This window comes from Trachinotus anak, unplaced genomic scaffold (assembly GCF_046630095.1).
Source record: "Trachinotus anak isolate AG129_WGS33_773 ecotype Australia unplaced genomic scaffold, CSIRO_AGI_Tana_v1 ptg000012l, whole genome shotgun sequence".
In the NCBI taxonomy this organism is placed as follows: Eukaryota; Metazoa; Chordata; class Actinopteri; order Carangiformes; family Carangidae; genus Trachinotus; species Trachinotus anak.
In genome coordinates, this window is record NW_027273863.1 from 27,233,199 (window position 1) to 27,247,402 (window position 14,204).

The window sequence follows — 14,204 nt, forward strand, 5'->3', positions numbered from 1 at the left end:
CACACCATTGGTTGAACAGTTCCTATTACATCATCATGAGGAGGCGTTTCCAGTGGATCAGCAACAGTTTTTAAAGACTGTATTTCTTAAAGATCTTTATTTCATTCAGTCTGTTTGATACGTAGAATTGATCAAAGCTGTATTTTGATACAGTGGCTCGTTTTGATTCGCTCCTGTATTACACATTAATGCAAAGTCAGTACTTCATGTATCTGTTTCAAAATAAAAGCCCTCAAGTGTTTCAGTGGGCAGAAACCCTTTATTTTTCCACAGGGCTTTTATTTCTGTCGTGCTGCGTGTTGTCTGTCTTCCTGTTGCTGGTGTTTCTGATTTTTTGGGCGTGTGGCGGTCCACAGGGATTTGTCCCGGTGCTCAGTCTGACTGAGGAACACTGCAAAGAACAGTAGAATCACTGTCAGCGCTCGAACTCAAAGAGACCATTTGTTTTTATGTTTTAAAGAAATATGTGAGAAAAATGTGAATGTCCAAAAGTTTATTGATCTAACAAGACAGAAAACAATAGCTAGTTGTTTTATTATATGTTCATATAATGAATATATTTGTATAGCAACAGTTTTTTTTAAATTCCTGATTTTATGAAGATATGTTGAGATTGTGTGGTAGTAATTTTCTTCTAATAAAATTCATGGTATCATCTTCATACAACATACAGCTGTGTTGTACCCTCAATGAGATTAGTTAATTATGTCATTCAAACAACCTGTCAAGATTTTGAGAAACATTGCTGTTTCAGTGGTGGTATATCATTATGATAAAGATATAATGAGATGTTATGATGGAAAAACATTGAATCATGTCTAAATACACAGAGAAATAGCTCATACATATACATACAATAGCTCTAACATAAGAATAACTTCAACCTTAAAGTGATAAAAATGAAATTTCATCCAGAAATTCTTCTCATTTTGAGGACGAACTGAGCAGAAGCCTGTTGTTTTTGTTCTGGTGGCAGCAGAGCGTTGTCGCTTCCTCCTGCAGGTGTGCGGGGTTTTTGTACGAGGGTTTTTCACTGTGTTTCACTGTGATGAACCTTAACCACCAGATAATTAATGTTGCCACGACGACAAAGCTTTCCTCACCTTAACAAAATTAGTAAGATTAACCACGAAAGAATGTATCATGACGTTTCATTTTGAGGACTTGCTGGATGAAAACGATCTCGTTCTAATCAGAACATGTTCTTTAGATCCTTACGTAACAAGAAGGTTTCTTGATGTAACAGGAAAAAGTACAATGTTTCTGATTTTAGTGAATTATCATCGTAACAACAAACTCTTTTATTTAGCAACACTTTTCTGCTACGGAATAATACATTTGTTTCTTTTGTTTGTCTCTTGATGCAACAAAGTCAAAAGAAGAGTAGCTGCATAAACGCTGAATAAATAGGTACGTAGTGATAACGAGAAAAAATGTGAAACACAAAAGTATCTTGGTTTAATTCTTGTTTCATCGAGAAAATCTTTTGAGGACGAACTGAGCAGAAGCCTGTTGTTTTTGTTCTGGTGGCAGCAGAGCGTTGTCGCTTCCTCCTGCAGGTGTGCGGGGTTTTTGTACGAGGGTTTTTCACTGTGTTGGGTTGGTACGACTCCACACTGACTGAAACTCCTCACAGAGCAGTACAAAAACCTCCAGGCTCCTCTGAACTGCCTGTTTAAAGTCTGGAAACATCCAGAATCAAGCAGACACACAGAAACAGAGTGTGTGTGACAGGTGAGTCCTCAGCTGCTTCTGTTCTACCTGCAAACTGTCACATTTCTTCATTTTACTGACCTTCATGTCTCTGCTCTGCTGCTGCATGTGCTGCTGAAATGTCCTATATTCTTCCACTGAGCAGACAGACACACAACTCAAACTGTGTGTGTGTGTTCCTCTGGGGTCGACAGCTCGGTCTGAGTCCACGGACGAGGATTTCTAACATTTTTCAGCTGTTCTGAGGATGATTGACAGCTCTGGGGTTTTTGTATGAGGCCGTATCACTGTGATCCTTTAATATTTGGAAATCCTATCAAACTCACTGTCACTCCATCAGGTAAGGACACAAACGTTTTTCTTGTTAACATAATGAGAATGAATTATTTTGTCAGGGTCTGTTTCGTTTTGGAATCGATTCTTTATGTCGTAAAGCTTAAATTTGATGGATCAGTTGAGTTGTGATGAGACGACGAGCTGCTGTGAAACAGAGCTACAGTCATCCTGTTGTTATGTAAAACAGATTCATATTCACACAGGAGCTCTGCAACAGGATTTGCTGCAAAAACTGAAGAAAAGGTCCAATTATGTTTTGTCAATTCAAAGCTTGGTGCTGTGGTGTTCTGAATATTATATTTTATGTTTGTTAGTGCTGCTAATAATGAAGAATAATAATGATAGTAGTGAATGATTGTGCTTCATATGAAAAGAAATAGACAGAGAAACAATTACATGTGAAGAATTAAAACCCAATGAATAAACTGAGAACCTGAAACAGAAACACAACTTAGATTAAAACAACTACAGGTCGAGAATTAAATGACATTAAACTTGTAAATGTTGTCAAAATATACGAATAAATTCAGTTTTTAAAACCATTGTGTTTCCTTATTGTGCAGTTATTCTGAGGAAAGACAAAAATTCTTAAGACTTATGAAAATGAAAGATATCTTAAAATATTTACAGATGTAGACTTAAAACACAATAAAAGAAAAACTGAGTCTAAAATACCTTCATAGTTTAAAATTCACTGAGGCCAGAATGGAGCCAAATCTCCTGAACAGTTGGAAGAAAAAATTGTGATTTTGAGGTTTTGAGTGGCTTTAAATACCCACAGACAAATGAAACATGTCTGCTTTTGAATTCAGTTCTTAAAGTTTTTGAAAAGTGGTTTCGTGATGTGGTGTTTGTCTGGTGGTACGATATACTGATATATATATTTTTAATCAAAATCTTTTTATTTAGAATTTGAAAAGACATAACAGAGGTGCAGTGCTGTTCAAAAGACAAAAGCAAAAGAAAAAAAGGGGGGAAATATACTGATATTTATAATGATGAAAGTATTAATGATAAAACTATACTAGAAATTAATCTTTAAGTACAGTGAAATAAAATGTGTAAGCTCTTGAGTTTTTGTTGCGTTGTTTGTGGAAAATCCTACTTACTAGTAAGAATATTACTACTACGAATAAATGTTATTCATTTGGTATTAATCACATGTACACAAGAGTGAAGGAGAGTCATTTCAGTGAAGTGGCGATTGTATAACACAGTGTTGTCTGCATAAAGATGAATTTATAAAGTAACTATCAAAAGCTTTTGATTAATACCAAGGCTCAGCATTTTTTTCGAAACCAGTAATTTAATAATTAATGAAATTGAATAGAATAATTCAAACTAAATAAACTGTTGAAATTGTTGATTGATGATTTGCTCTAAAACTCCAAAACCAATATTCATGAGCAACTCCATGATTAGGTCAAAGTATATTTGCTCTTAAATGAAAGGTCTTCTACCCATCAAACAGTCCTCAGAAATCCATCACTGCTTATAATAAACTTTATTGGTATTGAATGAATTGCAAAATAAATGAAGCTGAACGTGTTTTCCATACAGAAACAACCTTTGAAAAAAAAATTCAAGCAATCACCAGGGAAGAGTTTAAGGATATGTACATGACACAGAAAGACTGAAAAGAACCTAAACTAGTTAAGTTTTAAAGACATAAATTTATTGAATCTCGTGTAGAACCTTCATCTTCAAAGTGTTGTTTTCAATGTTAATGTAAATTAAATGGGCCTTTAAAATGTCTTAAATGTTTCTGTCTAATGGATAGAACTGTTCTCAATAACCAATATGATAAATATCAAAAACTTCACGTGACAATTAGATTATTGTGATACTAATATAACAATAATAATGAATAATTATGGAATGTTACACATACAGTGTAAATTTATTACACATAAATGAACAATATCATGAAATAAAGAACAAAACATTTAACAAACAGCTCAACTTAAGTAAGTTTTTAGTTTAATCAATTTACTTTAATAAATGCATCTGAACTTTAAATACAGTTCATCTTTGTCAACTAACTGAGACTTTAACCAGATGACATAGATTCTGGCCTCGTTATCATCCCGTTATCCTCTTCACTAAAGGTTCAAATGTGAGTTTGTCCCATAAGTTTTCAAATTGGGTTAATTTCCTCTTTTCTGCGGCTGTTGTCTTTTACTCATCTACATAAGAACAGAGCAGTATGTTGGGTGTTACTGTGATGGCTTTATTTAGCATTTCTTGATTGTTTTGCATAGTTCACAGTTACACTACTTTCCATTAGTAGAAGTATTTTGATCCTTTACTGAAGTAAAAGTACTAATACCACACTGTATAAATACTCTATTACAAGTAACAAGTAAAGGTTCTGCTTTGGAAATTTATGTTAATAATTATAATATTTTTTGTTAATTATTATTAATGTTAATAATTACATTAATCAGGAAAATGTCACATTATCGTGACTGCAATGTACAGTCTACAGTAATCATTTCTGAAAATATTAGGACGTGTGCCCAAAGTGACACTTTCACAAATCTTACTTTTTGTCCTTTTATTAACAATTACTAATAATTATTTTAAAAAATATATATTTTTTAGATAATTTAAGATATGAATTGTTTGACATTTTTACTTGAAATTATTTTTTTCATCCAAATATCAAATTTCTTTTTCTAATGTCATATTTGTTTCAGCCGAACTGTATAAAATGTTTCATTTATTACAACATGTGTTTCAGAAAGTGTTGATGTGTTTTGTAAAGTAACGACAGCTGTCAGATAAATGTGGTGTCAGGATAAAAGACGTGAGTGAAGAACTCCTCAGAGCGCAGCACTTCAGTTTGATGTTCATCATGTTTCTGTTTGAGAGGCTGAAACATTTCCCGTCATCAGGACGGGGGTTGACGCTCGACCTCAGGATTAGTGAGGTCCTGTCTGTGGCTGTTTGTATAACGACTCCCTCCTCTGATCAGCTGTGGATCTGCTCTTTGCTCCTGTGCAGATCCGTCCCCTGTGGAGCCGAACCTGTTCGTCCTGAGTCCTCTGCTCCCTGAGGGCTGGCTGGGGAGGGCGCCGGACACTCTGGGTCCAGATGTGTGTCTGGCTACAGATTTCCGCCCACAGGCAGGTGAAATGCTTCTGAATGTGGCCAGTGGTTCTGTCTCTCTGAACACCAGCAGCGCTGTTCTGTCCCCAAAACAGAACAAGTACTTCTTTGCTGGATTCAGCAATGAAACCATCTACTCCTGTGAGATGCAGAAAACGTCATCCAACAACGACGGTACGAAACATGGATGGATGGATGGATAGATAGATAGATAGATAGATAGATAGATAGATAGATAGATAGATAGATCAAATTAAATACAGAGGTGATTCAATAGATTAAATACAGTATAAGAATAAATATGAATTTGTTTTTATTTTTGTGATGATACTTAGATTTTTGTAAAACTTCTCTGTTTTTTTGGATTTGTGTCTCTGACGTGTTTTCTGCTCTCACCAAACAGTTGACCGCTGTGCCGACCTCCATCCAGGTGAGTCACCAAACACACCTGAAGCCCTGCTCAGCACGGACTGGTTGATCAGTGGTTGATCAGTGATTGATCAGTGATTGATCAGTGATTGATCAGTGTGTTTTCTCTCCTGTGCAGAGAAAGCCAGGCTGAACTTCTACCTGCTGGTGATGAACGGAGTCAGAGTGTTGTTCACCAAGACTCTGGCCTTTAACACCATCCTCACCATCAGAGCCGTGCTCTTCTAACACCCAGCTCACAGAAGCTCCGCCTCCTCCACACCTCTCATCCACCTGAGGAGTCAACCAGTGAGATCAGGATCAAATCAGACTCATTGATTGATTGATTGATTGAATGGCCATGTGGGGGCTTCACTGTTGTGAATCTGTTGTTGATATTGTGATTTCATCATTCATCTAAAATAGTTTCCAGAAAGCTATGGTGGCCTTTAAGGATCAAACACACACACACATATGTGGCAGCAAAACACAAAAATGCTACAAATTGATAGAAGCACATACAACAGTAAAACACAATTATTATGTTTCATTACTTTTTTGTATATTTTAGTTTTGTTGCACTTCTGAAATTATAGATAAATTGTGCTTTCCTTTCCTCGAAACAAGCTAGCAACATGCTAAGACTTCAGGAAGTCACTGGTCCAGGCCGTAACCTCCTGTATGACCTCAGCTGGTTGTTTTTACCCTTCACTTTCTGTACACATTAAACAGCTGAGATGTAAAGTGTTGGTCCGTGAGCTTTAGAGGAGCTGGCAGGACCGAACAACACACTGACATCACCATCCCCCGAACCTCCACTTCAGTGCCACTAAAAACAGGTCACATGACCTCTTCCTCATCTGTCTTTTGGATTTAGAAACAAAATGTCCTGGTCAGGGTCAGAGAGCCAGCCTCCTGCTTCAAGAGCATAGATAGGCTCAGATAATTAAGCACAACATCAGCCTGTCCTCAGCAACTCTCTGAAGGACTGTGATGAAATGAGGTCCAAACATTCATGTTCAAGCGTAAAAACTGTGTGACGCTCTGACTTTTCATCCAGCGCCATCATCAGGTCAGGAGAGTTGTTCCAAGTTCTGTCTGAAGCATTTTTCCACAGAGTTAACACGTCCATGTGAACTACAGAACAGCACAGAACACATTGTTTGTTGGAGTTTTCAGGTCCAGTATCACTGGAGTCCATCTTTGTAGAAAAATGTAAATCCTCTTTTGCAGTTGTGCTTTTGTGTACTCCATTGTGTAGACTTGTTTCAGTTAGTGTTGTGATAGTACGTCCATCAGGTTTATAGTCATGACTTTCCATTAAAACTATGCTTGAGAAATCTCTGTGGTCTCTGTCATCTTTAGGAACTAATTTGTCCAATACGAGCCTCTGTAGAATTAATAACAGTTTCTTCTAACAACGTGAAACGACGACGTTACAACAAGAAACATTTGATGTGTAGAAATAACGAGAAAAACCGCAGAAAACCAACATGTCAGCACGAGTCTCAGAGTTCAGTGACAAGTGACGGCACCCTCTGGAGGCCGTAGTAACTTTAACTCATCTTCACCATCACTGATGAACCTTAACCACCAGATAATTAATGTTGCCACGACGACAAAGCTTTCCTAACCTTAACAAAATTAGTAAGATTAACCACGAAAGAATGTATCATGACGTTTCATTTTGAGGACTTGCTGGATGAAAACGATCTCGTTCTAATCAGAACATGTTCTTTAGATCCTTACGTAACAAGAAGGTTTCTTGATGTAACAGGAAAAAGTACAATGTTTCTGATTTTAGTGAATTATCATCGCAACAACAAACTTTTTTATTTAGCAACACTTTTCTGCTACGGAATAATACATTTGTTTCTTTTGTTTGTCTCTTGATGCAACAAAGTCAAAAGAGGAGTAGCTGCATAAACGCTGAATAAATAGGTACGTAGTGATAACGAGAAAAAATGTGAAACACAAAAGTATCTTGGTTTAATTCTTGTTTCATCGAGAAAATCTTTTGAGGACGAACTGAGCAGAAGTCTGTTGTTTTTGTTCTGGTGGCAGCAGAGCGTTGTCGCTTCCTCCTGCAGGTGTGCGAGGTTTTTGTACGAGGGTTTTTCACTGTGTTGGGTTGGTACGACTCCACACTGACTGAAACTCCTCACAGAGCAGTACAAAAACCTCCAGGCTCCTCTGAACTGCCTGTTTACAGTCTGGAAACATCCAGAATCAGGCAGACACACAGAAACAGAGCGTGTGTGACAGGTGAGTCCTCAGCTGCTTCTTTTCTACCTGCAAACTGTCACATTTCTTCATTTTACTGACCTTCATGTCTCTGCTCTGCTGCTGCATGTGCTGCTGAAATGTCCTATATTCTTCCACTGAGCAGACAGACACACAACTCAAACTGTGTGTGTGTGTTCCTCTGGGGTCGACAGCTCGGTCTGAGTCCACGGACGAGGATTTCTAACATTTTTCAGCTGTTCTGAGGATGATTGACAGCTCTGGGGTTTTTGTATGAGGCCGTATCACTGTGATGCTTTATTGTTTGGAAGACCCATCAAACTCACTGTCACTCCGTCAGGTAAGGACACAAACGTTTTTCTTGTTAACATAATGAGAATGAATTATTTTGTCAGGGTGTGTTTCGTTTTGGAATCGATTCTTTATGTCGTAAAGCTTAAATTTGATGGATCAGTTGAGTTGATGTTGATGAGACAACGAGCTGCTGTGAGGCAAAACTAAATGGAGATTTCTGCAAGAAAGATTTTTATTCACACTGTAGATCTGAGACAGGACGTCCTGTAAATATCTGAAAATGTCTAAATTAATATGTTGGTCCAAAGCCTGAAAATTGTCTAAAAATACCTCAACAGCAGAGTAAATTCAGTTTGTTGGCTGTAAAACTGCCAGTGATACCAAATAATAATGATAGTAATAAATAATGAGACAGTTAATGTGTTGTACCTGGTATGCAGCTGAAAGTGCTTTATATAAAAAACTAATTCTAATGATCAGAGATGAAGAATGAAAAAGATTTAAAAAAGAAAACAGAAAATGAAAAAAATTTAAATATTTGAAATGCGTAGGGATTTATTGAAGCCATAACAGGAGTTAAATCTTTCCTCCAGATTGTCTTAAAGTCCCAGAGAATCTCCTCAAATCATGATTTTCAACTTTCCAGACTTAAGTGATTTTAGGTTCCTACCGTCCATTGAAATTTGTTAGGTTGTAAATTCAGTCTTAAAAGTTGTAGAAACATCATAGTTTTTAGTGTGCTCCTCTGACAAATTAAAATTCTATATGACAATATTAATGATAAGATCAAATACTACTTCATTTGAATAATAACTGAAAGTAATTGTGCTTTAGGGCTTAAGTTCCTTCAAGAACAGTCAAATGAAACACTGGGTCTTAAATCCAGTTTTAATAGTTGTTGAACTGTTTGTCTGTGGAGAAACAAACTTGTTAACAAATCTACTCCTAATAACCATTATAATCACATTAAATTTCAATTATGTTGCACCTGTCGCGCCAGCTTTCAAAGAGGCCGAAAAATTATACACACAAGAAGCAACTGAAGTTTCAGCGCAGCAGTAAGTTTTTCCAAACTTAATAAAGAATAAAAATACAACAAACTAATAATAATCAATCAAATTCACAGAAAAACAGAAGAGGAAGAAAGATTTCAAATTTTTCTGTGGCCAATCGAACCCAATCAGCCGCATGGTTTAAAAGAGTATCGTCTGCATAAAGACAAACTTTACAATCATGCACAGAGGAGACGCTTCCCAGTCTGAAAATCTTTGTCAAAAATACACAAATGTGTCAAAGGCTTTTGATAACTATCAAAGCACAATGTATATTTTTGTATTTATTTTCTACTCAAGTTATGAAATCATTGAAGACTAAGGAAACAACTGATATTGTGCTCTGATTTGTGCTAAAACTGGACTGAACAGATACTGATCCAGGATTAAGTCAAAGCAAAGGTCTTAAATTCAGTTTTAAAAATCTTTGAAATATTTCTCACTGCGATGTTTGTAAGAAATCAGACACTGCTCATCAACCCACTGCTGTTTATAACCAACTTCATTAGTATTGAATCAGCTGCACCATAAAAGCAGCTGAAAGTGTTTTCTATGTGGAAACAACCTGAGCAGAAAAATCACTGAAGAGTTCAAAGAGAGTTACATTAAATCAATCTGTTATTTTATGATGATAGATGATTGACAAACTCATCATAAGACAGTTCAAATATAAATGGTAACAAGATGAAACCTGAGCACAGAAGAAAAAAATTGTAAATAACTAATAATAACGATAATAAAATCAATACTTATATAATAAAACAAGACGAGACAAAGTAATACATAAATGGCACATTTGCCAAACTCAATGAGAAAGATTAGAGCAATTTGAATTTGAAAACAATAACCAGAATGATCAAGTGAAATAGATAATGGACATAAAACATGTAAATGAGAAATCTGGCTGAAGGTTTCAAGTTTGTGTTTAAGATCATCAACACTTTCAGCAGCTGTTAGATCCTCAGGCCTCAGAGCTGAGCGCTGCCTCACTAAAGGTTTCCGATAGCACCACATCCAAAGTCTCCCCTGCTTTATTAACATGTTTCAAAAGTCTTCACTTTGGAATGTGCAATAAAATCAACTGACATAGGAATGTCATATCTAGTATTATATATTTCCTCTTATTATTGTATCTACTGTCTTTTACATGTTCAAATAACACCACAACAACCTGGGTTGTGTTTTGTTTTATAGGTGTTCACGTATGTTTCTGATTGAAAAGCTGAAACTTCCTGTAAATGATGTTTATAGAGACAGATATCAGGAAGGAGGTTGAACTCTTGACCTCAGTATTAATGAAGTCTGTTTTCCCTCCTCTGACGAGCTGTGGATCTGGTCTTTGCTCCTGTGCAGATACGTCCCCTGTGGAGCCGAACCTGTTTGTCCTGAGTCCTCTGCTCCCTGAGGAAAGACCAGGTCCAGATGTGTGTCTGGCCACTGGTTTCCGTCCACAAGGGGGTCAAATGGTCCTGAAGGTGCAGAACAGTTCGGACACTCGGTCCACTGGTGGCGCCGCTCTGTCCCTGAAAGAGAAAACCTACTTCTTTGCTGGATTCAGCAGCGAGCGCATCGACTCCTGTGAGCTGCACAAGACGGTGGCTCAGAGAAAAGAGCCAGACCTGAGTCACTGTAAGAAACCTGATGATTCGATTCCTCCCAGTCCTCCAGGTAATAATCAATCAATCAATCAGCCTCTGTCTGTCTGAACCGTGTTTAAACTGTCCACTGCTCAAAGTCAGTAAATGATTCTTTCTGGTTTTTACTTTGTGATGATATGAACTTTGTTCATTTTATAGATGTACATGAACAGATCTGGCTTATTTCCACATATGACACATAACGTGGATGTGAAGGCATATTTTATTTTATTTTATTTTATTCGTGGTTTAAATAGTTGAAGCACGACTTCAGAGGAGGTTTTTTGTCTTTGTTGTTGTTGTTGTTATTCTTTGACTCTGTTTTCTTTTTCTTTCTGTTTTCAGCAGAAACAGACAAAGACTGTGGCGACCTCCGTCCAGGTGAGTCACCAAACACACCTGAAGCCCTGCTCAGCACTGACTGGTTGATCAGTGATTGATCAGTGATTGATCAGTGTGTTTTTTCTCCTGTGCAGAGAAAGCCAGGTTGAACTTCTACCTGCTGGTGATGAACGGAGTCAGAGTGTTGTTCACCAAGACTCTGGCCTTTAACACCATCCTCACCATCAGAGCCGTGCTCTTCTAACACCCAGCTCACAGAAGCTCCGCCTCCTCCACACCTCTCATCCACCTGAGGAGTCAACCAGTGAGATCAGGATCAAATCAGACTCATTGATTGATTGATTGATTGAATGGCCATGTGGGGGCTTCACTGTTGTGAATCTGTTGTTGATATTGTGATTTCATCATTCATCTAAAATAGTTTCCAGAAAGCTATGGTGGCCTTTAAGGATCAAACACACACACACATATGTGGCAGCAAAACACAAAACACTCCTCCACACCTCTCATCCACCTGAGGAGTCAGCCAGTGAGATCAGGATCAAATCAGACTCACTGATTGATTGACTGGTCGTGTTGATTTTGGGGGTCAGGGGTCGGAGGTCATGAGCTGTGAACTGTTTGTCCAGAGTGGGTCTGTCAGTGTGGTCGCAGTGTGAGCTTCTTGCTGTTTTATTCTGTCACTTTTTTATTTGCATTTTTGTCTCTCTTTAATTCCCTGGAGAAATCTGTATTATTTCTGTTCTTGTTGTGATTCTGTTTTGTGAAGATTTTATAATTGTTTCAAAAGTACAAATAAAGTTGATTATTTTTACTGTGTGAATGAAGAGCTTGATGTTTGTTGAACAGGGTGAATAAATTCATCTCCAGAGTCATTATAACGGCTCATATCCTGCACTGACCTGCAGCAGAGAGACAGAGCTGCTGTCTGTTGGTTTTCTGAGCAGCAGTTTCATCAGTTGAAACCACAGCTCAACAGTCAAACCTGAAGCTGCAGATTAAGATCAGACAGAAACCAAACAGCAGCTCAGTTTCACGTCAACACAGAGGGGCTCAGCTTCTCTACCTGACACATCCCACACAATAATTTACACTTTGTTTAACTTCTTGGTCTCATCTCACCCATTTTAATCAAAGTTAGTCACCATTAGAAGACTCTCCTGTTGCGTAGGCCGAGCGACGGCGACTGATCAGCAGTGAATCTACAAACTGATCAGACCCTCTGTATAAATGGTGTCAACATGCACAGGAAGTGGTTTTTGCAGTCGTAATGAAACAAACACCAGTGAACAGAGAACAGGTTCATCACAACAACAAGGGGCTGCTGATCAACATGTGATGTGAAAAGTCAGAGTCAGTCACCGTTTGTTAAATTTGATAATCCTCACACCAATGTAACACAAGTGAGTTTTTATCTTTGATCCAAATAAACTTCAGCTGTTCCAGAGACTCAAACATTTTTAGAGAATTCTTGGTTCCGTGTAGAAGCTCTGTGTTTTACTATCAGTAGCTCCATCGTCCTCGGTCCCACAGTTCACACTGACTGTGTTTCTGCAGGAGCCTGCAGCACCTGGATGCAGACGAACAGACATGCTGTGAAAATACGACTCTGAGTTCTGTCTTTTTGTTGACTTCAGTAAAAGCAGTCAGACTCATCTGGACTCACAACAACAACTTTCATCCCCTCAGACACAAACTGAGGAGGTTCACCTCAGAGAGAAGCTGCCACCTGGTGGGTGGATCCGTCCAAATCCAGCTCCCTGTTCGAAGTGTGGCTGTGTTTTATCATGTGGTTGTGTAATGGACATTAACTCAGATACCTAAAAATAAAGATTTGTTTTGGAAACAATAACCTGACTTCATTAGCATATTTGACTGATGTCAGGATTTAACAGACTAAACAGAGATGATGGCTGATGTGATTTGACGCAGGCAGAAGCTGGACTGTGGTGGACGCTGATGTTTGATGACATTTAAAGCAGACTGTGTTTTACTGGTTGTGTTATTGTCCTTCCAGCCAGCAGCACTGATGCACATGCTTTTGACTCATTTCCTGTTTTATTTTGAAATGACTTCCCTCTGTGTCTGCTGATTGCTTTACTTCCTGTCTCTTCCCGCTCTTGATTGTCTGCCTAATGTGTTTCCCCTCAGTCTTTGGCTGCAGTTCAAGTCTTTTTTCTCAGGCAGGTTCCAGACTGAGTGAAAGGACACGAAGTCTCCAAACTGCTCCAGGTCTCTGAACACTGAGGAGAGGAGCTTCAGTGCTTCCTATCTTATCTCCTTTAGCAGAGGAAACACTGGACCTTCCTTAATAAAAGGAGGAAAGAAAATGCCATCCCACATTTCCTTGTGGTAACAACATTTGAAGTGCTGGACCATTGTATTTGAACCCCAGCAGACCTACAGGAAAGTAGAAAACAGAGCATCCATTTTATTTCACTCTTTTATATCATCTCATGTTTCTTTTAATACATCTTAAATCTCATAAAGATTGTTAAAAAAAAGGTGCTGTTATATAAACTTGCCCCACTGCTCTGTTTGTACAGAGGTATGAGGTATCTTTCTGGGGCCCTCAGGTCTGCTGGGCCCCTGGACATCCTGACGGTAGGTCTGGCCCTGTTGCTCCCAGTTTGAATGTAAAGAGCTCTGCAGCCCATTAGAAATAAAAATACACAGTGAGAGCTGCAGTTTCCTCCTGACTGATGTTTTTCAGGCCGCAGGTGAAGTTTGGTGCAGAAACAGGTCACATCAGTTCTGCTCCTTCCTTCCTGCCTGTCACAGAGACTATAAATCTACTCCTGGAGGAGTTTTTATGTCAGAGGAGGAGAAGCTGAGGAGGAGTCCTGAACCTGATCAGCCGCAGCAGCAGAGATCCACCAGAAGACCAACAGGTACCATGCTCAGTTCAATGTGTGCTAACAGTGACACCGACTGCATCTGGACATTACTGAACTGTCTGAAGCAGATAATCCAAGAGACAGAGACCTGTCAGCAGCAGGCTCTGAGGCTGTGAGCGTCTTCCAGGAGAGACGCTCTGAACATGTGAGATGTTATCACACATGCTAAC

At 38.4% G+C, this 14,204-nt stretch overlaps 1 protein-coding gene across 1 annotated transcript; it reads left to right on the forward strand.

The window, feature by feature from the left end:
* The first annotated feature begins 1,146 nt into the window (after nt 1–1,146).
* Nucleotides 1,147–11,956, forward strand: LOC139629721 (uncharacterized). Its single transcript, XM_071492506.1, has 9 exons — nt 1,147–1,734; nt 1,859–2,053; nt 5,056–5,334; nt 5,564–5,590; nt 5,708–5,815; nt 10,512–10,826; nt 11,141–11,176; nt 11,272–11,468; nt 11,694–11,956. Exons 2-8 carry the CDS (start codon nt 1,987–1,989, stop codon nt 11,379–11,381), a joined length of 942 nt encoding a protein of 313 aa, XP_071348607.1. The 5' UTR covers nt 1,147–1,734; nt 1,859–1,986; the 3' UTR covers nt 11,382–11,468; nt 11,694–11,956.
* The last annotated feature ends 2,248 nt before the right edge of the window (nt 11,957–14,204 follow it).